Source organism: Alligator mississippiensis, chromosome 5, assembly GCF_030867095.1.
Source record: "Alligator mississippiensis isolate rAllMis1 chromosome 5, rAllMis1, whole genome shotgun sequence".
Taxonomy (NCBI): domain Eukaryota; kingdom Metazoa; phylum Chordata; order Crocodylia; family Alligatoridae; genus Alligator; species Alligator mississippiensis.
In genome coordinates, this window is record NC_081828.1 from 205,615,197 (window position 1) to 205,637,380 (window position 22,184).

Here is a 22,184-nt window from a genome sequence, read left to right on the forward strand (position 1 = left end):
ACTGTGTATAAAACCAGTGTCATTACACCGATGTAGGCGTCATGTGCCAAACACCCAAAGGCTCCAATGCACCATGGTTTGCACCACAAGGAGGGAGAGGAATTGGACCTCTGCTGCCTGGAGATTATTCCCTCCCACTGCCCCTTGGCAGGACGGGAGGAAGTCAGGGAGCCCAGGTGTACCACGCAGCTGCTGCAGTGAAGATGCCAAGCTTTATAATTTTGGTCAGGAAAACTACTGCAACATTTGTCATTGCTGAATCACTGCATGGATCATTTCCCCTCTGACTGAAATACCAAAGCTACCGTCTCCTACCTGGAGCTAGAATTCATTTTAATAAGAAATACATCTTTGCATTAAACCCTTCCAAAGGAATGCCTGCAGTACAGCTAGAGTTCAGACTGTACAGTTCAGTTTTCCCATTAGAGCCTTTCCTTTCCACATACTTCCACATTTCCAAACTGTTAATTTCTTTTGGAAAATAAACGTGCCTGGCTTGGTACCTATTTAGAGCTGAACTCACTTGAAATGCTGGAGCAATTGCTATCCACACATATTTTTTGAGTATCATTAACACTTTTCCCTTGGGGGGAAAAAACCCCCAGCCTCCATTCCCCTTTCTTTGACCTTAAACAGCTACAGGAAGGCATGTGACATTCAAAACATCTTCTAAAAATTGCTCTCTTGATACCATGAAGTACCAAGCAGATTGTACCTTTCATCAAAGCCCTTAAACATGTGCTTAGCTTTCAGTATCCCACAGGGGTCAACAGGATCCTTCACAAGGCTTAGAGCCTTTGTGGGATCAGGGCCATGACAAACAAAGTCCTATAGTTGAGTAGGCAGGTCACCAGACTGAGAATCAGAGAAAATGAGGCTACTTGAGCTTTGCAACTGCCATTAAAAAAGACACTGGGCAAATCACTTAACTTTGCTCTTGCTGATGTTCTGGCAGTAAAATGAAGATAGTTACACTTACCAACAGGGATTTGAGAGAACTGAAGAGCACTATTTACTAGTGCTGGCTTTGGAGACAAATAATTGGAAGCTAGAGAAGTTTAAAATTAATTTGAAAATGATCACTTGTGAGCACAGTCAGTGGAAATCTGCTAGGACTTCAGCAGAGATTCCTGAGCATTTAATAATGCCACAAACATTCTGTCTGCTGAGCCTGGGCACAGAGAAACCTGAGTCCCGACTGATCTCAGGCTACTAGCAGCATAAGTTACATGGGTAAGTTTTCAGGCATCCTACTGAAATGCCCACAGCCAAACCCTTCTATGGATTTTTTCTGATTCTAAGCCTCATTTAAAAATCTGATATAAATCAGAGAGGAAATGAGGGACTGTGCAGTTTTGACACACTGGGAACTCAAGACATTTGGGTTCTGTGCTCAGCAATCAGGTTCTTCTATGTGACCCAGGACAAGTCAGGCAATTCCTTTGTACCCTATACCCTAAAGCCTTCTCGCCACTTTTACTCTCCAACCTTTTGCCAATCTAACTTGTAGGCACTTTGGGGCTTATTGCAACAGTGCCCCATTCTCAGATGGTCTCCTGGTGCCACTGTAATGGAAATGAATAATACAAATAATAAGTTACAAATGTATTTCCAGTAGACACCATCTCTTCAGTAGACATGTCTAGTCATCTTCTATATTGTGTTCCTTATAGTGCCATATGCATCCTACCCACAGAACACTGAGATAATGTTGGATTTATTAAACTATTCTAATACACATAAGCACAATGCATTGCTAATCTAGGGAACTCCACCAGATTAAGTCTAATTTTCACCATTCCAGGTAGACATGTCTGTGACCTAAGGACAATGGATAACATTTCAAAAGTGGGTAAGTGACTTGGTATAAAGACAGACAAATTACACTGAGTTAAAAGAAGGGGGTGCTTATTATGCATCAGCTTCTCCATGGTATCTTTTTGAGTGTCTACTTCTGCAACGGAGTAAGTGAAAGCTAAGCCAGAGCAGCTCACCCCCGCATGAAACACTTCTACTTACCATGGGATAGAAGCAGACACATGAAAACAGCTTCTGTCAAGCAGCTGACATGATGGGGATGGGGAGGAGACCTGTCACTTAACTAGGTATAGTTTATGCATATCTCCTTACCCTTAGTTGTTTTGAAAAATAGGATTGAGGATCCAAAGTCACTTATTCTTTTCTACCCAGGAAAGCAAACTCTCCCTATGCCTGAAGAAGGGTGTTTGTGCCCCAAAGCTTGCAAAGAACAATTTTAATTGGTATGATTTGTTGGTTGGTCTAATAAAACTATTTGGTTGGTCTAATATAAATACATCACATCTACCCAAAGAGCCTTTTTTGCCTGTGTTCTCAGATCAACATGGCTACAAATAACAACCCTAAGTCACTTAAGCACTTTTGAAAATGTCAAGTTCCAAATATAGGCAGACAAGGTTCTTTGGGTAAATCTGATATCTTTTATTAGACCAACTCAAATAGCTGGAAACATTCTTCTTAGCAAGCTTTCGGGTATAACTACCCTTTGTCAGGCTGAGGAAGCATCTGCAGTTGGTATGTGCTCTTCCTGGATGGAATGAATAGTAAAGATGCCAGAGGCTGCTCTGCATGCAAGAAAGCCAGTCAATGAAGATGTAAATTGAGGAGTTAGCAGGTGAGAGACAGGCTGGGGGGTGGGGGGTAGACCCACATGGCTACAGTCTATACCCCTGTAAGTACCAAATATGAAAGAGTAGAGGGGCAAATATAAAAGGTTCCATTCACATCTGCAGAGGGGCAAGAGTTGTTTTACAAAGAGCCACAGACATTTTCTTAGCACAGAGAATGTACTTCTCCCCACTTCTTCCATAGAGGTCTGTCACTTTGCATGAAATTTTGAAAAGAATGTTAATCTTCGACTGAGAGAGCTCTCCCAATCTCAGGAAAAAATAAAACCTAGGAAAAAATGTTATGTGCAACTGGAAGTGACCCTTTTATAGATAAGGGAGGCTATAGGAACAAAGGATTCATACCTTATCACAAAAGGCAACCTTAAATGATCTATGGAAAAATACTAAATAAGAGGCACTGCCATCCCTTGGTCATGCTGTGAAAATGCCTCTGTGTAACTGCACTCTGCAGGCTCCACTCTGCAGGCCTCCAAGCAAAACTCCCAGGAAAATTAACTTGAAAAGAATTACTAGACTTCAGGAGGATTTTCCTAGAGTGCTGACTATATAGCCATGCCCTTCAAATATGTGCTCTGTAAAAATTAGCTTGCTCTTATAGGTTTTATTCCTTTATTGTTCATGAGAAAGTTTTTCCAGGCACGTGTGTTCCCCACCTTGCCTTCCACTGAACCCCTGACAATACAAAGATGTACACAGCTCATTGCCTCCGTCTTCTGGAAGATTCTTCAGAGAACAATACAAACTGCTCCCTACCTTGTCTCCAAAGCATTTCTCCAAAGCCTACCCCCCCCCCACCCACATTAGCCAAGGATGGAGGCCTAAGCCATTGACATGGGTAAAACAAGTTACTGTGCATTTCACTACCGCTACAAAGATGAGTCAGCTTCTTCACATAGTTATTCTCACGTGTTAAAAATATTCTCTACCTAGCAGATTTTTAATGCATGCATAATACATCAAGGCCCTAATGATGGTTAGTAAGGCTTGCAAAAAAAAAGGGGAGAGGGAGGTTAATTTTAAACTAGCATAAAAAATCACAAGGCAATTGAATTCCAAAGATAAAACCTGTAAAGCAAAGTAAAAAATAAACAAACAGTGCTATAATTTAGATTATGCAAGTTAAATGATAGTAAAATACATAATTAACAATACCAAGAGCAGAGATGAACAAATAAATAAGGGCCTGATCCTATTTGACCTGAAGTTAGCAGCAGTATTTCCACATATTTCCATGGCAGGTGGATAACCTAGTCCAGCTAGGATCTACTAAGAAGCTGCAAGTGACACCATTACAGTGCAGCAACTACTGGAAAAGGAAAACTGTTTGTCTGATTTATAAGCATGTTTCTGGTAGCCCTATGGACTGCTACTGTATACACAGTTCTATGAATGCCTCAGTGTATAAAATAAAAATTAATCTGTTTGGCCTAAAACAGCACCCTTCAGTTATCTTAGGAAGAAATACTTTTTCCAACAGCAAAATAGACAATTGGGAAAAAAAGAATATGTGCGTGTTAGCAAATCTTATATACTAAATATATTTACAGGGGATTGCAACATTTATCCAATTAAACATGCTGAACAATGATGAAACCTGTATTTGATTTCCTTCTCAAAGTAGAAACTTCACTTCTTTTTGACTTCTAGAATGATCATTCACAACTGAAACTACCTCTTCTCTCAAGTCACATCAGTTTGAATTATCAAGGCTAAAAGCTATAAAATTGCAGTATAATTAAACTGTGGTTTTGTATTTTAAAAAGAAACATCTCTTTGCTCAAATAGGCAGATATTCAAAATTTAAATAAGCATTCTAATTTTTTTCAGTAAAAATAGAGATAACTCTATTTTGGACCAATCCAGCAATCTTTACATAGGAAAAAAATCTCACTAAAAGTGAATAGGAGTTTTGTGTAAATAAAAATAAAAGAGAAAAGGCTGGGTCTTTATAGATAAGAGGCAAATGACTTTTTAGAGGAATGCTCAATACCTTTAACATGTAACTTATCATTCTGAATTTAATTTTAAAAGGATTAATGTGATTATCATTTTTTATATTTAATGCCTTATAAACCAGATCAATATTCTGTGTTACAGAGAAGTACTGAATTTCTTATGCACTTGATTAATGCATTGTTATCATCTCAGTAATTAAAAGGAACAGGGTTATACACAATCAGCATGTACATCTTACTCAGCACCTCCTGGCAGTTCCCTGCAAAAATTAAACTCATTAATCACTGTGACGCCACAGAAAAGCTCGGGAAAAATGAATATGCTCTATTTTATGGGGAAAATGTCTAAAGTCAACATCTAGAAAGACTCCTGCCTACATTATAATGTGGAGAGCATTAATCTCAGAGAGTTAAAAAGGGAGATTATGTTGCCAAAGTTATAATTTAACATGTTGCCAAAATAATTTAATACTCCGTTATGACAGTACCCTGGACATTACTAAAATACTTCACACGTACTGTATCATATCCAAACAACTATATTGGAAAAGACATGTTTCTGGCAAAAAGGACAAGGACCTCCAAGTTATGTTTACAACTCAAGTTATGTTGATCTGCCATCAGTTCAGTCCTGCTCTTGAAGCCAATGAGAGATTGACTTGTTCACGGAGAATTGACTTAAGGACACAGGTTTTGATGATAAAGAAAACCAGGATGAAAATTAGGTGCCAGAATACCAACTGCATCTAGGCCATTGTGTTATTTAAAGAAGTGCAGACTTGATGAGGGAACTACAGACTTGATCTCTTACATATCTAGGGATATTTATTAAATGCACTCCTGTTTTGCCCTAGTTGAGTCCCTGAAAAACTTAACATTAGCAATGGCCGGTCATCTTCCCCCTCCTCACAAGTTCCTGTGATTGAGCCTTAAGGCAAACATGGACAAAAGGAGATATGCTATTGTTTTCAGGGACTCAAGCAGGGTGGAACAGAATCACATTCAGACACCCAGGAGGTAGAAAGGATCCGGCCATATGTTCATAACTCACTCAGTAGTTACTGCAGTGAGATGGGCAGTTTCTATCTTAACTTCATTGCTTCCTTATTTTTAAAACTTGTGGGAGCAAATAAGACTCTGAGCTTTGCTTTGAGGTTTTTGCTTCCTAGTTTAGTTACAGTGATGTTTCTTCTTGTGTTTGAAATACTACACAGGAAAGTGAAATAATGCAGGTTAACAGTCTAGGCAAGGACCCCATCTTTCTTGCTCTGTATCTTGCACTGCCCTGAGAACTGTGCTGGTGTTTAAGAAATACTTGACACTAATTGATCCATACTATGGAAGGGAGAACAAGTACCTTTAATATAAAGAGAGTTTCCAATCAGTGACCTTGCAAAGAATCCCCAGCTCTGATTTTCATGTGAGAGAACAAATGACTTACAAAAAGAAAAAAAAAGAAAAAAAAAAGCCTTACTTGTACTTTCAGTTGAAGCATAAAACATTTGGGGGGCTTTGTATTTTCTACCTCTGACCTAGAAACTGTTGAACTGATTAATTTGAGATTTTGAAGGGGAAAAAATAAAATAAAATACCCTCTCCAGGGTGGAAAATAAAAGCTTCAATGGATACTTGCAGCCTTAGTGTGAAATGTGCATAAGCTGAATCCTCTCAGATGGGTTTGAATGCAGCCGCTGACACCCCCCGGGCAATAGCATATGCCACTAAAAGTCAAAGGCGCAGCCGCCAACGTCCCCCCCAACACACACACACACACACACACACACACTGTGGGTGGATTGTGTGAACAGAGACACAGCTCCGTGGCAGCACCTCTGACCTCCATTCACCCATTCAAATGTCCTTGTCCCTGCCTGGCAATTTGATCTCTCCTCTGGGTTTTTCTGCTGCATTCATTTGTCCAGCCTTCTCGCTGCTGGCTGGTCAGCGATTCATGACCCAGAAAGAGGGAGAGGGAGAAACTCCATGTTTCCCCGCATCCCCCAAAATGGCCAAGGTCAGAAGTCTGCCTGGCGAGGCGCCCGCGAGTCGGAGCCGCCTGATTCAGCACCACGGACAGCGCCGCCGCCCGCGCTCCGCGGGCCCGCCACGTGCGCCCGCCAGCCCGGGGCCTTGGGAAGCGCCTTCCCGGCCCCCTCGTGCCCCTTCCCCACCCCACGCCTCGTCTCCACCCCGACACACGGGAGCAGGCAGCCTGCCTGGCCAGAAAAGCAAGGGCTAGCCCTTCAAACCTGCGCCGAGCTGGACTCCCAGCCCCGCCACAGCCACACAGGCTCGCTTGCCGCTTGCGCAAGAGTCGCTCTCAAAGGCAATTTTCGTGCCTGCCGTTTTGGTTACATCTTATCCTTAACTACCCGTCTGATTCCCGAGGGAAAGGCAAGTGAAACTTATGAATCTATTAGCGTTGGATTGCAGCTACCATGCTTTAACTGCCTGGCACGGTACATTAAACTTTGTCACAGCAGCGCAGTTGGGGTTTTTTTCTTCTTCTATAAAATCCCAAGCAGTTGAGCAACCTTATTTTTTCTTTCTTTTAAATTAATGTGAAATTAGCTACACAAACAGCCTTTAGACCTCTGCTTGCAAAGGGCGGAGGGTGGGGGGGGGGGGAGCTGTGCTAGGCATATTTTTGCTATATACATCACACATCAGATGAACCTAATTATAGAGGTTTCTTTTTTTTTTTTTTCTTTCTTTTTTTCTTTTTTGAGCCGTGTCAGCAGAAATCATTTGCACATGTTAAATCCCCTTATTTGTTTCTCGGCTCAACGCTTTTGATGATCAGAGAAGCAGTTCCAGACATCTGTCGTGTTCAGAGCCAAAAAAAGACACGCTCCAAGCTCAGTCAAAAAAAATCCAGAGGAAAATATGCCTGAGACGCAACAAGAGGCGGCGACTTGGCTTGCTCGTGGCTCCACCTAGAGGCCGCCAGGCTGAACCGACTCCGGTACAGGGCCGGGGCTCAGTCCCGAGGAGACCCAATCGCAGGATGAAGCCTTCCCTGGATGCCTACATTAAAAAGAAAATAAATCGGCGTCCCGGGTGTCTTTGCAAGTAGCCTTCATGCAGGCATCTTCCTCCCGCCCTACACCTAACTGCCCTCACGAGACATAAGGGAGGCTTCGGCTTGCATGGAGAAGAGGAAACTCATTCCCCACTCAAGTGCTGGCTCTTGGGAATGAGCCTTTCTTGTGCAGGGCTCGGAAGAGAAAAGTTGCCTTTGGGCTACACACACCTCGCCCGCTGTCCTTGCACCTTGGGGGTTTCATGGGGGGAGTCGCAGAAACAATCCCAAGCCCCTCTCTTGAGCCTAAAGGCGAGATCTTGGCTTAACCCGCCCCTCTCCTTAGTTGGTTTCTCTGGGAAATTCTCCGCGACTTGTCTCCTTGAAGCTTATCCCGGCCGCCCAACTGATGTCCCGTCCCAGAGGGGAAACACCGGAGTGTTGAACAGGCAGAATGAGTGCGATTCCCCAACACATGTGCACACGTACCCGAGAGGGGAAATGTCAGTACCAATCGGGGTAGTTATTCCAAACTGCAGCAGCCCCCGCCCCGCACACTCCTAAAGTATGCGCGCACACACACACACACACACCCCTGTCCGGTGTAAATCGGGATTGTTATACCAAACTGCAGCAACCTCCCCCCGACACACACACACTCCTAAAGTGCGCGCACACACCCACCAGTGTGTTTAAGTCCAAACTGTAGCAATCCCCCCCTCCAACACCCCCCTCCAGTATCCGAGACATATCAGTGCGTTTCACAGGCAGGATTCTTGCGATTCCAAACTACAAGCAACAGCCCCAAACACCCCCCCCCTCCTTCCCCCTTCCAAATCTAAGACGAGGAGGGAGGGATGAAGATGCCCCATTTATTGTCTGGACTCCCCACCCCGGCAAGCCAGGAAACATCAGTCCCGGGTGATTTAACCCTTGCAGCCCTGAGCCCTAGCAGCAAATGCCCCCTTTCTGCAATCGCGGCTGGCGGAGCGGGAGGCAGCGCCAGAAGTTTGCACCCGGCACCGCCCGGGGGCTCCGGGGCTGGCGGGGGCGGCGGCACCGGCCGTGGGGCCCCACCCGGGAAGGGCGCGGAGAGGCCAAGTTGTGCCCAGCGCCGGGGTGGGGTGGGGTGGGGGGCAACGACCCGCGCTGCTGCCCCGGGGGAGCCGCTGCAGGGGGTCAAACTTCTTGTCTCCTGCCTCGAGCCAAGCATGCCCCGGGGGGCAGAGGGAGCCGGCGGAGGGGGCGGTCGGGTGTCCCAGCCACACACAATCACACACGCCGCGGAGGTCCATCCATCCACACACCCGCACACACACACGTATATACACCCCCCCCACACACACACTCACACGCCTCCCCCCCGCGGGCCGGGGCTTACATCCTCGTCCTCGCCGTCGCTGCGCGCCTGGTACTGGAAGCGGGGCCGGGGCTCGGCCGGCGCCGGGCCCCGCGGGGTCTTGCCCGCCGCGCCGTCCTCGTCGGCGCCCGGCGCCCCCAGCAGGCGGCTGGCCTCGGGGGCGGCGGGGAAGGAGCGGGACGTGTTGATCTTCCCGCTGAAGCGCTGGTACAGCGCAGCCATGAAGCCAGTGCGGAGCAGGGCGGGCCGACGGGCGGGACGGCGGGCAGCCGCGGGGCTGGCGGGCGCTGCTCCCGCCCGGCCCCGGCTCGGGCTCCGGCTCAGTCCCGGCGGGGCAGCCTCATGCCGGGCTGGTGGCGGTGGCGGTGTTGGGCGGGGGGGTGGTCTCCCTCCTCCCCGCCCCTTGCAAATCAAATCGGCTCAGCGGCGGCGCCGGGGCGGCAGCGAGCGGCTGCGGCCGGCTGCGTGCGGGGGGTGCCTGCCGCGGCCGGCCCCCGGGGGCATCCGCCGGGCGGGTCGCTTGCCTCCCCCTCGGCAATCCCGGGGAAACAGGCTCGGGCTGCCCATTCGTTTTGCTGCATTAAAACGTGCTCCAGCGCCCCTCCGTGGAAAGCCGCCCGAACTGTGCCCGGCCCGGGAGCACCGCGGGCGGGTGGCGGGCGCGGGCGGGGGCTGCTCGGCGCGGCCGAGGGGAGAGGGGCCGACCCCGACCCCGCCCCGCCCCCGCCTCCAGCCGGGGCCGCCCGCGGGGCTGAGGGCGCTGGGGAGGGGGCGGGCGAGGGAGGGAGCCCATCATCCGCCCTGGGGACCAGGCTCCTTGGTTGCCACAGCAACAGGTGCTTCCAGGGGGGTGGGGGGAGGTGGCAGAGTTGCCACCCATCCCCACTCCCGAGCTGAAGGGGGAGCGGGGTCCTTAGCCCCAGCCCACCCTCGCTAGGACATCTCTGCCCTTGCAAGTCCCTTCCACGCCTCAGCTTAAGGGGGTGGGAGGGATATTTAACCCCACTTGGCTCTTGGGCTTTATGACCCATCTGTCCCACTCAAGACCCTGAAGCTGACCCACTGCACAGGACCTGGAAGAGGCCTGGCAAGCAAAGGGTTTTTTGTCTCTCCCCCCACCCTTGGTTCAAACAACTAGCTAATCACAAGCCACTTGCTACCCACCCAGGTTGTCATTCTGTTTTGGGGTTTGTTTTTTTCTTAATCTTTATCTTCAAAGGCAGGGATGAAAAGTCATAACATTTAGATGAAAAGGGATCCTTGCCTCCTGGGGGGGGAGGGGGGGGAACACCCACATGCGGTGCTTCCTTCCTGACAGAACTTGAAAGCAAATTTCATTTTAATCTGGGGAATTCAGATCCTGACATTTAATAAAAAGGGAGAAGGCTAATGGGCAACTCTCAGAAGTGAAAGGTCTGCCTTCAAATCGGATATGAGCAATGCTACTTTCCACTGCATTGAGCCGGGGTTGTCTCATCAGTGGACGGTGGCTACCATCAAATCTTCTGTCAGTTATTCAACTACATCTCTTCATTACCACCAAGAAGTTGCAAGATGCAGCCAGCCAACTCCCCTGGGATCTCATTACTAATTGGAATTACCAACAGAAAGGGTTACACTAGTAGGTCCCCCCTTAACAAAAAGAAAAGAAAACAAAAACAAGACAAATCCCACACACACAGAGCAGAAACAAGCATCAGAAAACCAGCAATGAAAAGGCAAGAATAATCAAAGGAACAATGTAAGTGTGTGCACAGTTTGCAAAAAAAATCTCAGTTATAATAGCAGCATCTCTGCCCTAATGAACCATTCAGACAGGAAAGATAGTTTGTGAAAATCCATCATTTCATCTGTGTTTTAGTACCATCCACCTCACATGATCAGAGTTCCTGGGTTCTAGTTCAATGCCTGAAGCCAAGTGTCTTGCAAACTTGAGCTTAATTAGCCATCAACATATGCACTCAGGGAAACTGCGGGTCCATGAAATGTACAATTATATAATCAAGCATTATATGCAACCCAATCGGCATGCAAAACAGGAAGAACTCAAAGAAAATGGAAAGCATCAGGCTCTGACGTGCTACATCAGTGGCAATAAATAACTGCTGTAGAGACACTTGCACAAGTGTGCTTTCATTGCATAAAGAGTGAGTCGGCTGGAGTGATACTCGAGACAAAGTAATTTGTATTGTAAAATAAATTTAACAGTTAAACATAAAAGCTTCCAGAAATAAAACTACTGCGATCTGATGTCTATAGATACATATCTCCTTGTGAAAAATCCTGTCCTCCCCCAAAATTCTTGATAAAGAAATAATAATAAAACACTTCAAAATAAACACGGGTCCTCTCACATCTATCTAGTTGCTTGTCTAGTTCAGCATGCAATGTTTTATACAGAAGATGGATTCCTCAACTAGTAATGTTTTCTTCCATATAAATGTATTAGTTTAACAAAAATATCATCTCTGCAATTGCAATTTTATTGTGTTTTTTCACGTTTTAGAGCTAAAAGGTAGGCACAGACAAAAATGTTTCATTACATGCTTCTTTTTCAACAGATGATTTACTACCCAAATCTGAGTGCTACCAAACATTAAGCCATCACAAGTCAGGGCCGAGCCCATCTGCCTTTATGACTAAATACATGGCATCTTTTCGTGCAAGACTTCCAAGAATGAGACAAGCAGAACTAGGGACAAGCAGTGGGTTTTGGGGTGGGGGGGTTTAGATTTTTTAAAAATCTTCATTAGTAGTCCTAATGCTAAGTCTGAACATTGCAAGCAGTTCATTGTGTTCCACCTTTGTGCCTTTCCTTAGACATTACACACCCTTTTATTTTGCACTTGACATTGAGATGCAATTTGCTGTATTGAAACATTAGAAAAAGCTAAAAAAAAAACAAAAAACCCAAACCCTTGTCTAGCATTTTCATAGGATCACAGTTACAAGTAGCAAGTGCTTATTAAAAAAAAAACCCCTAATAACTAGTGACTTTCAAACTGTCAACACTTCAGTACTTCGAAATACGAACATTTCCTTTAAGTTGACATTCTCAGCCCTTAGCCATGAGAGCTATAACTAGCACAGTTTTACTAGTATCCACACTATACTGTTATAGATAGACCTGTAAGGTGTAACTAGTATAGACTTCCTAGACATACACTTGATGGATTAAGTATGTTATTTCTGTTGTCCTGCATGGGCTCTGAATATTCATCATCTCTCATATGCCCATCTTAAAAAAACAACAAACCAACATAGGAAAGAAAGAAATAAAAATCTCTCCTTTTTTGGGGTCAGACAAGCACCTTGTACCAGGTTAACAATCCCCAAGGATTGGCTTGATTTAGTTTTAGACCTAGTCCTTGTGCTGAGGAGAGCAAACAGGTGGCTCTGTCTGGTGGCTGAAGGCAGAGAGGAAATGCAGCATATGGATTAGTAGTATGCAATACTACTCAGCTTTGCTTCATTTTTTTGTGCATTGTCAAAACAATGTAAGAATTAAGTCATTACACAGACAAGAAACAGAGGACAGCACTGGGGGCTGGGTAACAGGAGGGTAGACAAAAGGTAGCATTTAACCTGCAGAGGTTGGTGAGGGCTGAGATAATTGGACAGCTATTTTTCCATCTTTTCATGGCTGCAAAGGAAAAAAAAAGAAAAAAAAAAGCTTTCTAAGCCTGATCTGGAAGGAATGGTTTGGGAAGGGGGGAAAAATGCATATGTATAGCTTCCTGGGCTCAGCACCCAGGACTCTTTAAGGTTCGCTGGGGAGTAGAGCACTGCCCACAGGGAATAATAAGGAATAATAAACCAGGAATGGGGGGATTTGGGGTGAACTGGAACAACAAAAATACAGGAGTCTAGAAGAGGAAGAAAGGTCTCAGGAGGAGGCAACAGCAAGGTCCTGGACTCCGTGTAAGACTATGAGAGACAAGCTGTAGGAGAAAACAACAGGCTCCACGTGAACATTGAGAAGACTTGAGGGGCGGAGTGAGGAGGAGTAGGAGAGAGAAGAGATGGAGGCGGAGGAGGAAAAACCCATGCATGTGGGAAGGATCCAGTGAGGAGTGAGAAAGATGAAAGATAAGAAGTTAGAGCAGGGCAAGGAGGAAGGTGGTAAAGTTCAAGGGTGCATGAAAAGGGGCCTGGAGAAAGTGGGAAAGGACCAAGGAAGGGGTTGAAGGAGATCGAAGAAGCAGAGCAGCTCCCCCAGCTTCCACTAAGACACTACCCTAGTCAGATCCCATTGTCATAATAAGTTGCTAAGGATATCTGCTGCTCTGCCTGTGACTACAGATATTGGAGAATGGCCTTCTTCAGCTTCAGCATTAGCTCCCCTGAAACCTATACAAGTTCTTGTGACCTACCCCCAGTGGGCATCCCCAAAGTGTTGACCCAAGGCAGTAGTAAACTGATTGTCTTTGCAACCCATCTGTTTGCAAGATTTTAAAGAGATTGCTGCTAGGTGAAGTAGGACATAGCTAATATGTAAATGGATCCTTTTATAAAGATGTGTCCCTCACCATCCAAAACATTTCCTAGATCTACAAGGAGGAAAAAAAGAAAGAAAGAAGAAGTCCAGGACAGGGAGAAAATAGATTTCCAAGAGCAATTCTAAAATGAAGTGGTGAATCAATGAGGCAGAAAGAAGCAGAAAGGCCATTCCCACTGCGCAGATGCTGAAGAGAGGGCAGCTCCCATGCAGTAGCCAGTGTGATGAATGAAAGGAAGGCTAAAAGCTAGACCTGTACAATTACAGAGTGGAGCAGGGGACAGACTGAGCTGCACTGCTGTTAGGTGGAGCCTCTTTATAAATAAGTTTTAGGACCAAATCAGGCACTTTTAAACTAGTTTCTTCACTGATTAGGAGCTTGCAGAGCTGTTCCTGGCTTGAAACAACATGATCGTGCTTCTATGCTTGCGTTAATGCGGTTACCTACAAGTGCTGAGCCTTGGGATTCACTTCTCTTGCAAATGCCTACGTTGATAAACAAAGAAACTGCTGAGCAAAAAGGGGATGAAGCAGTGCCATACCAACATGTGCAACAGTAATTGTAAATACCAAGGAAAAAAAAAGAGACCAAACAATAAAGCAATGCACGTTAGCAGACCTCAGGTAGGTGAAGGAGCTATGGTAAATATCCAGTAATTCCTAGGTGTAAGTCAAGAAAGGGAACATGTATGCTGAATGTCCTCGAATATGCTCTCAGCTCAATTATGAAGAACAGGAAAGGGAAGAGGTGGAAACTGCAATGCTGGGGACATTTTAAGAGAGGCCGCACAAAGTATGCAGATACATACTGTAAGGAATCCTCTTGCCAGTTGGCCTAGGAACCAACTTGATGACCCAATAGGTCTTTTCTATCTTTAGTTTCTACAGTTCTGCAGATGGTGCAGAGGTAGTGAAAGGCAGACAGCTGACATGGAAGAAACAAAGAGCGCAGGGACAACAACGGTGCCAGGATTGGATGCAGCAGAAAAGCCCAGGTAGAAAAGAGAGATTGAGACTGGCTGCAAGTGCTTGTAGAGCACTTAATGGAGAGGGGTCTTGATCCAGGATTTGTGCTCCCATAGTAATACGCATGCAGTTTTTGTTTGAAGATGCTCTTGCTCAAAAGCATTTGTACCTTTTAAACCTTAATCTGAAGTATCATGACGCTAGAAAGGGGTCCCTAGGCAGCTGAGTCCAGACCTCTGCATTTTCAGGAAATTGTCAGCCCAACAAAACCCCAGAATTGCCACTTCAAACCCTGATACAAGTAAATGCACAATAACAGCAACACCAAGAACCCTCTACAATGTGCCACTGGTTAGAACTGGGGAGGCGAGCTTACCAAAGGGGAAGTCGTTAGTTCATACGGGCCAGAATCTGTTTCACCCGTTTGGCAGGTAAGTGGACTTAGGTACCTAAGTACAATTCTAGTCCACCCCTGAAAAACTGTTAATAAAGACGTGAGTAGGTCCTTCTCCTTACCACTTTTTTGTTACTCAGTCTTCAGGGACAGGTGATGGTATATTACAAAACTAGACACAATATGGATTTTCTGGGACTTAAATAAGGGGGAATTAAATTGCACTGAGATGCTTACATCCTCTTTTGTGCTTAATAGGTGAAATAGCATCTGTGCCAATAGTACTCAAAAGATCCTAAGACAAAGGACCATGCTCCATACCATGGAGGAAGGCAATCCATGGCAATCTGACTGAAAGAAAATTTCCTTCCCCACTTCAAATTAGCAACTAGTATGGTCCTGAGTGGAAGAAACAAGAACCTTTAGCCCAGAGTCTCTGGGTTTTCTAAGTACCGGCAAGAGTATCTGCACACCTCCACCCACGCTAGGGGTTAGTTGTGATGAGTGTTACGGTCACAGTCCTAGTTGTAAGCAATGTTCCAATGCCCCAGATGAACAAAATAAAACAAAATGCCAATGGCATTCACAAGGGGGGAAATAAAATTCCTCCTGGACCTAAATAATGATCAGCAAAACCCCCCAAGGCATTACTAGACACCTTTCACATTGCAAGATAGCTACCTTTATGACCCAACCTGGTGACTGCACACAAATGGACTCCATGTCACATATACTGGTGAGCCAGAATTTCCCAGAAGAAAGTTTGGATGAAGTCACGAATCTGTCATCATGACAGACTAAACAGTTAAGGATGTTGTTTTCTCCCCACAGGTGTAAAAAGTGTCTGGTAGTCATTCATACAGGACCTGGCACATGTTGGAAACCAGTTTTTGTGCATGTATGCTGCTATCCAGTTCACCCTGTGATTCAGATGATTTCTGCAGGAGGTTCTCAATGGAAGAAAAAGCAAACTGTACTTCCTAAAGCAGCTCTGAAAAGCTGGAGTAGCTGTTACAGGAACGTGAGCTTTATATCTGAAGCTTTGCTAAGGGAGAAATACTGTTTTATCTTACACAATTTTCATTTATACAAGTGTTTTATAAACCTACAAGTAGTCATTTTGAGAAGTTTCTACTTACAACCTGCACGGTTTACCCCTCAAATTCTTCAGTTTTCCAGGTCAAGTTTGTCTTAAATTGCCGATTCAAGGTATAAGGTACGATGCAGCTGTACTTCTATAGCAGTCATACATGGCTGTAATTCCACCCTAGAGACTAAACCACTTCTACATTTCTTTAACTTCATATATGGGAAAGAACCAACATCATACCATATACCATATCTACTTGCTTACCCCCCACCTCCTCCCATGCACACCCCTTTTCCCCAAAATATTAGTCCTTCAAAATTGGTGCTCATGTCTTAAGCAAGGAAGGTGATTCTTCTGCCTGGAATAGAAGCATGGAGATGTTGTAAGATGGCTGTTGCTTCTTTTCCTTCTTTCCCTAACAGTGATGCAATAGAGGGAGAGGCAAAATCCAGTCTTCAGCAGCAGCTACAGTTGTAATCTTTTCACTGCTGAAATGGAGTAAGACAAATCCTAGTCTTCATCTTACTACCCTTTTGCCCTACAGCTCGGGCAAAAGCAGCCTATTTAGCTGTGAAAGCGTTAAAATTCAGCTTTTTCCTGAGCAGGGAGGGGGGTGGTGGTGAGTGAACTGTGCTCTGTGCTCCATGCCACCAGAACTCTGGAAAAATCTTCTTCTCCTCCCTTCATTCTGCCTTTGCAAAAAAATAAGGGGCATGTGGTAAGCTAGGAAATATGGTACTTGCCCTGTCACCAATAATGGAAACATAGACAAACTGCACGTTGAAGAAAGGCTGAATTTCCAGCTGCCAGAAGGAACTTGCAGGCAAAAAGATCCCAGTGAAACAAAGAATTCAGCTAGACAGCTTTTCAAATGAGTGCCACCACTTTAGAAAGGAACAGACAGGGAATAGAATAGTTTGGTTCGAAGTCTTCTTCCTTACGAAGCCGAGAGTCCCTTTAAGTAGGACGCCACAACTTGGGATTTACTGTCACCAAACAGACAGCTCTCTTGTTGGAGAAAAGGGAGCTAAATTGATTTGGCAAATGTTCATAATAGGAAGGTATCAGAAGCTGTAGGAGGTGGAAGCTTAGTACTGTACAGGTGTGTGTGGTTTTCTACTCAATGTATGGAAATGAAGAGGCAGGAAACACATAGCCCGATCTATTTATAAATATGTTTCTAAGTACAAATTGCCTCACTTCTTCAGCTTCCCAACCCCAAGTCACATGGAGCCCAGAATAGTTGAGGACCCCTGCAGCTAATTTAAAGGTTTGTTAATTCTTTAGGTCAGCTGTTATCATCAGCAAATAAATTATCTTATAAGTGGGTATCTGGCCAAACATATTAATTTCTCATGGAAGACCTGATGATGAGAGTGGAATACAGATAGGAAATTAAATAAGGAGTCCTTAGTGCTTTAACAAAAATTGATGAGCGCAGGTAACCGCGCATCAGTCTAAATGAGCCTACGAGACACTTGGGTGAAGATTTCATTTCAAATCCCTCATTTTAAAGTGCCTGTACTTACCATGCCAGAACATATGCATCTTTTAAAATGTACTTAAATCCTTCTGAGTCGGTCACTTGAAGGCACTAAGGCCAGGCTTTTATTTATTCTTAAAGGCAGGCTTTTATTTATTCTTAAAGGCATTTAGTTGAGATGCAGCAAGATACGTGCTGGGATTTTCAAAAGCAATGAAATGCCCATGGATGTCTACAGTGAAGGTGCTATTAAAACCCCCACTGTGCAGCTAACTGGATTTTTCAGGAATGAACCACCCATATAAATCGGATCCTCTGTGCTTTCTGTTTCCTAGCCACACCCATTGAAATCACACCAGTCTTACTAAAAGACTTCTTCCTTTAAAAAAGGAAGCATATTCAGGGCGTGGGCAGATATAACATTTATAACCTCTGGGGCATTTTGAAGAGCCATCTGGACAGATGTGTACACCTTTTGAAGAGCTTCAAAGGTAGCCCTGAAGGAAACAAGTACTATCAAAACCTTGGGAATCAAATGTTTGCACCCCATGGACATCCTGACTTATAGGGACTTCTTGTAAGAAAGCCACCAAAGTTGCATGCAGATTTTAAATTAAACACACGGCAATACAACAACGAGAATCACCATCACCTTCAACCACACAGCGCTGCAAGAGCTAAGTTACCATAAGAGGTAAATCTCAATATCAATGCAAAAGGGTTATTGATGCAATTATGTAAATAAATCTTATTCTTGCTTATTATCCACTTCCCTGTGCCTTTACTGAATTAGGAGATAGTTACAGTCACCACACATACTTGATTCACTGGGCATATGACAACTCATATGCTTATGGTTTTAGTTTGGTTAAGTTACACGGGCTCTTTTAGGTGGGGAAATTCCTAGGCATTCTCTAACTTGCATCAACCACTGACAGACAAAAAGTGGCAAAGCAAATAATTCCCGGGCCCCAAAACTCCAGTACTCTTATGCAGAGCATGGATACACAAAGTTACCATGAGGCAAAAGAAGGCATCTGCTATGCCACGGAAACTACCCTTCTGTATACTCTAACCCTGAAGAGGATCAAAGCTCAGCCGCAGCAGCTTAGCCCTTAGCAAAAAGGGCAAGTGATGTTCTGACAATTTCCACAAAAGCGGTTTTCAACACCTTCACTAACTGCAGATTCCTGAGCTGAAGCTGCCACCACCAAGATAATCCCGTGAGGATGCTGAGCCAGTGTAAGGGGGACACTTAACATTGAAGGTACTGAATATAGCCACACCCTTGAAAGAATCATGGCTTCTTCCCTCACTAAAAACTAGGAAAGCATCACTCTCCCCAGATAAAGGAAGCTCGCAACAGCATTATGCATATCTTACCTCTATAAGAAAGCAAGCAGCAAAAGCAGGATACCAAACAAAGACAAAGAAAGGGTCCTATGAAACACCAGCCTGACAGCCTCTGCACCAGGGCATCACCGAGACTTCAGTCAGCTTGTAAGGGCACTGTCAAGGGATTAAATTTAACAACTTCTTGCAAAATCCTTTTAAATGAGATACTGAAAAGCTACTGCAATGTATTAACAGCTTCTCCCATTAAACACTAGACTGTTTAGACTACGTGTTCCTGGAGAGGAGATAAACTAGCTTCAATATACCAGGAGAAAAAGCCGGACTTAATTGGAAGACAGACAAGCCAGTTTAATGACTGTTAAGATTCTTAAGACCACATCTTGAATGGCCTCTTAAGTAACTGAGCTCCAAACTTCAGTTTTCTGACAACTTACTGAACTGCCCATTTATAAACCAGTCATCTATCCAGGATAATCAAACAGAATTCACTGACCCCTAAATGAAATGTGTTTGCTTATCATTAAAGACTGAAAAATGACTTGCTCCCTACCAATTTTGGGAATAATCTATACTTTTCTCTTAAACTTTACATAGAGAAGAGGGTCCTCAAAACAGGACTCACTCTTAAGATGTCATTTCTGCAGGAAATTCTCCGAGGATGCATATAGAAGAGAATGTATCACATAAGCAATTCACGTGTGTTTGTGTGTGTGTGTTTGGGGACTGGATGCTAAAGAAAGATTTTTTTTTTCTATTTAAGCAAAGAAACAGACATAGTTAACAACTGTGATTATTTTGCCTGCCTTTAACTGGGCTGTTCCCTGAGGAATGACACATAGGATTCTTTGCCGAACAGGAAACGCATCTCTGAATTGACATTTGAAAGAGAGAAATGATTAACACTTAGCCCATCACTCCTTGTTTCCCCAGGACAAGTTTTTAGTAAATGTTGCGATAAAACTCCTTGACCCTGTAACTTAGAATAATCTTTTCTACCCTACACCTCCCTCCAAGCAGTGACATAAGTGGTGGATAGGCCTTGCTACATGTAGGGGCAACAGCCTGGGTCTTATTGGGACCAAAGGGGAAAAGTGGTCCTTAATGGAGGATTATCTCTTGAGAAAGAAATGTAGGGATGGTCATGAAGGCAAGCTTCCCAGATATGAGCTGACCATCTGGATCATGAAGACCAAGAAAGACTCAAAGAATAAAAGACAGAGGGGGGCAAAAACAATACTTGGAAAAAAAGAGAACCCTAACTGCCAAATGCACCTAGGCACATTTAAAAAAACTGCCCATCAGACAAAGGAGATAACAGACCAGTGAGACCAACACAAGCATTGTGTCATACCAAGGTCTAAATGCTGGACTGAATGGGCTTAATGCTCTTCCCGTTCAGCAGACCAGATAAAAAGCAGGGAGCATTTATGTAAATATGTTTTCCATATGACTAATCCCCTGTAGCATTCAGATAAACATTGTATTAATACTGTGATATAAATCCTGGATGTGGACAACACCCAGGTATTTTGAGAAAAATACTGCTTATGGGACCATTTAAATGACCTAGCGTCATTCAGAAACATGCAGGCCCTCGCTAGAAAACGAGGGTGCAAGGTGCTGACATTTCCAGGAAGATATTGTCACAAATCTAGGCAACAAATTGTCATAGGAGAAAAAACATGTGTTGGAAAGGTGCGGAAAGACTGCTACAATGAAACCAAAACAGAAACACTACAGAAATAGATAAAATTAGTGTCCAGCTAGAGAATCTATGGTGTTGGTTTAGACCTATATGAACCTAGATGCCTTGCCCACTCACCGCGTTGTGCTACCACTAGATCTGTGAATAGCAATCACTTGCGTTAAAGCTTCCTTGCTGTAAAGGGGAGGAAGAAACCTCCAAAGGGAGACTCGTCTTTAGGACTCCCTGCCCCTTATGGACCAAAATAGTTCAAATTGTTTGGACTGCTCACCCATGTGCCCAAGCTTTGCTGGAGGGTGGGCACAGTACAAACCAGTAAGTCAATACCACACACTAACTCAGACTTAACATCAAACTTTGGTTGCTTATGTTTGGTTTTGGGGCAAATGAGGAGAACTGCTGTTTTATAGGAATATATGTTATAGGGGTATATTTTTAGTTCATGTCAAAGCATAGGCACCGACCTTTATTTTTTCAGGGGAGGTAAGATGATGGACATGTGGAAAGTTTTACACATTTCAGGTGAGAGCCCTCTTCCCAAAGGGGGCAGGGCCCTCACATACTCAGGGCACCTGTGTCAAAGAGAAGAAGAAGGTCAGTTTTTTTAACTGCATCCAATTCCATTTATCTCACCTCTATTCTCTACGGTTTTGATAACAAGACGTCCTTTCTCCTACTCTCTGTCTCATCTTTTTTAAGCCTCAAGCTCTTCCAGACAGCCTAGTAAGGGCCTGTCTCTTACTAGTCTGATGTCTAGCAACTAGGACAAGGAGGGTCTTCATTTTGAATGGATCTTCCAATGCACTGATAACCTACAAATGCTTGTAAGACAAGAGAAACCCAGAGCTTCATGTGAGCTCTTTTAAAAAATCTGCTGTAAATCAAAAGGATAGAACAACAAACAGGCTGTCAGAAACTTCACATAGCTACATACCTCACAGGCTTTCTCCTTAGTAAGAAACTTTGCAAGCCACCCTGCAAACCTTCGAACCATGGAGAAGCCCCTACTACAGCACCCTTTATAGATGCATAACAGACAGACACCCTACCGCTTTCCAGCCAGGCTGTCCAACTCTGAGAATCATTAAGGACTGAGATTTTTTTTCCCCCACTCAAGATGTTTTTAAATAGGTTTGTGGGTCAGCTGCGGTGTGTGCTATCAGCACGTCCCAGATCATGGCTTCCCTAAATCAGTGTTAATGGGAAATGCTTAATTGGAGCTTCTGTTCATTTCCGAGGTAGCCTAGAGGCAAGTTTACCAAGTCATTTCTTCTCTTTGTGCAACATAAAGGCATTGCTGGTAAACAGTCAACATCTTGGCACCTTACAACCCATGATTCCTAAGTGGAAAGAGCACAGATACTCCTTTTACTTGTATTGCTTAGTCAAACTTACCTTTCCTCCTCAGCTCCGATACAGCAAATACAACCTATTATAACAGGATCTTTTACAGTTGCCTTCAGGAGGCCCTCAAAGTGGATTGCAAATGTCAATTAAGCTTTACAATTCTCCCATACAGATAAGTAAAGGGAGGTACAGAAGGGGATGATTTGCCCAGCCTTATTCAGGCATGTATTGGAACAGAGAAAAGACTGCTGCTCTCAGCTCAGACACTCGTTATAACTAAAGTCTCTTCTTTCATGTACTAATAAAGTCAGACCAAATGTAAAAAGGAGTGAGGTGTCA

General features: G+C 44.4%; 1 protein-coding gene across 4 annotated transcripts in view; it reads right to left on the reverse strand.

Moving 5' to 3' along the window:
• DPP6 (dipeptidyl peptidase like 6) overlaps positions 1 to 22,184 on the reverse strand; it is a 737,431-nt gene that overhangs the window by 623,811 nt on the left and 91,436 nt on the right. For 2 of the 4 annotated variants that reach the window (XM_014609088.3, XM_059729198.1), the window contains exon 1: positions 9,028 to 9,243. The exons of the other annotated variants lie outside the window; for them this stretch is intronic. In XM_014609088.3, the coding sequence (XP_014464574.1) occupies positions 9,028 to 9,228 (201 nt within the window). In that variant the 5' untranslated portion in view covers positions 9,229 to 9,243. Of the gene's footprint in view, positions 1 to 9,027; positions 9,244 to 22,184 lie in introns of those variants that run through there. 4 annotated transcript variants of the gene reach the window in all.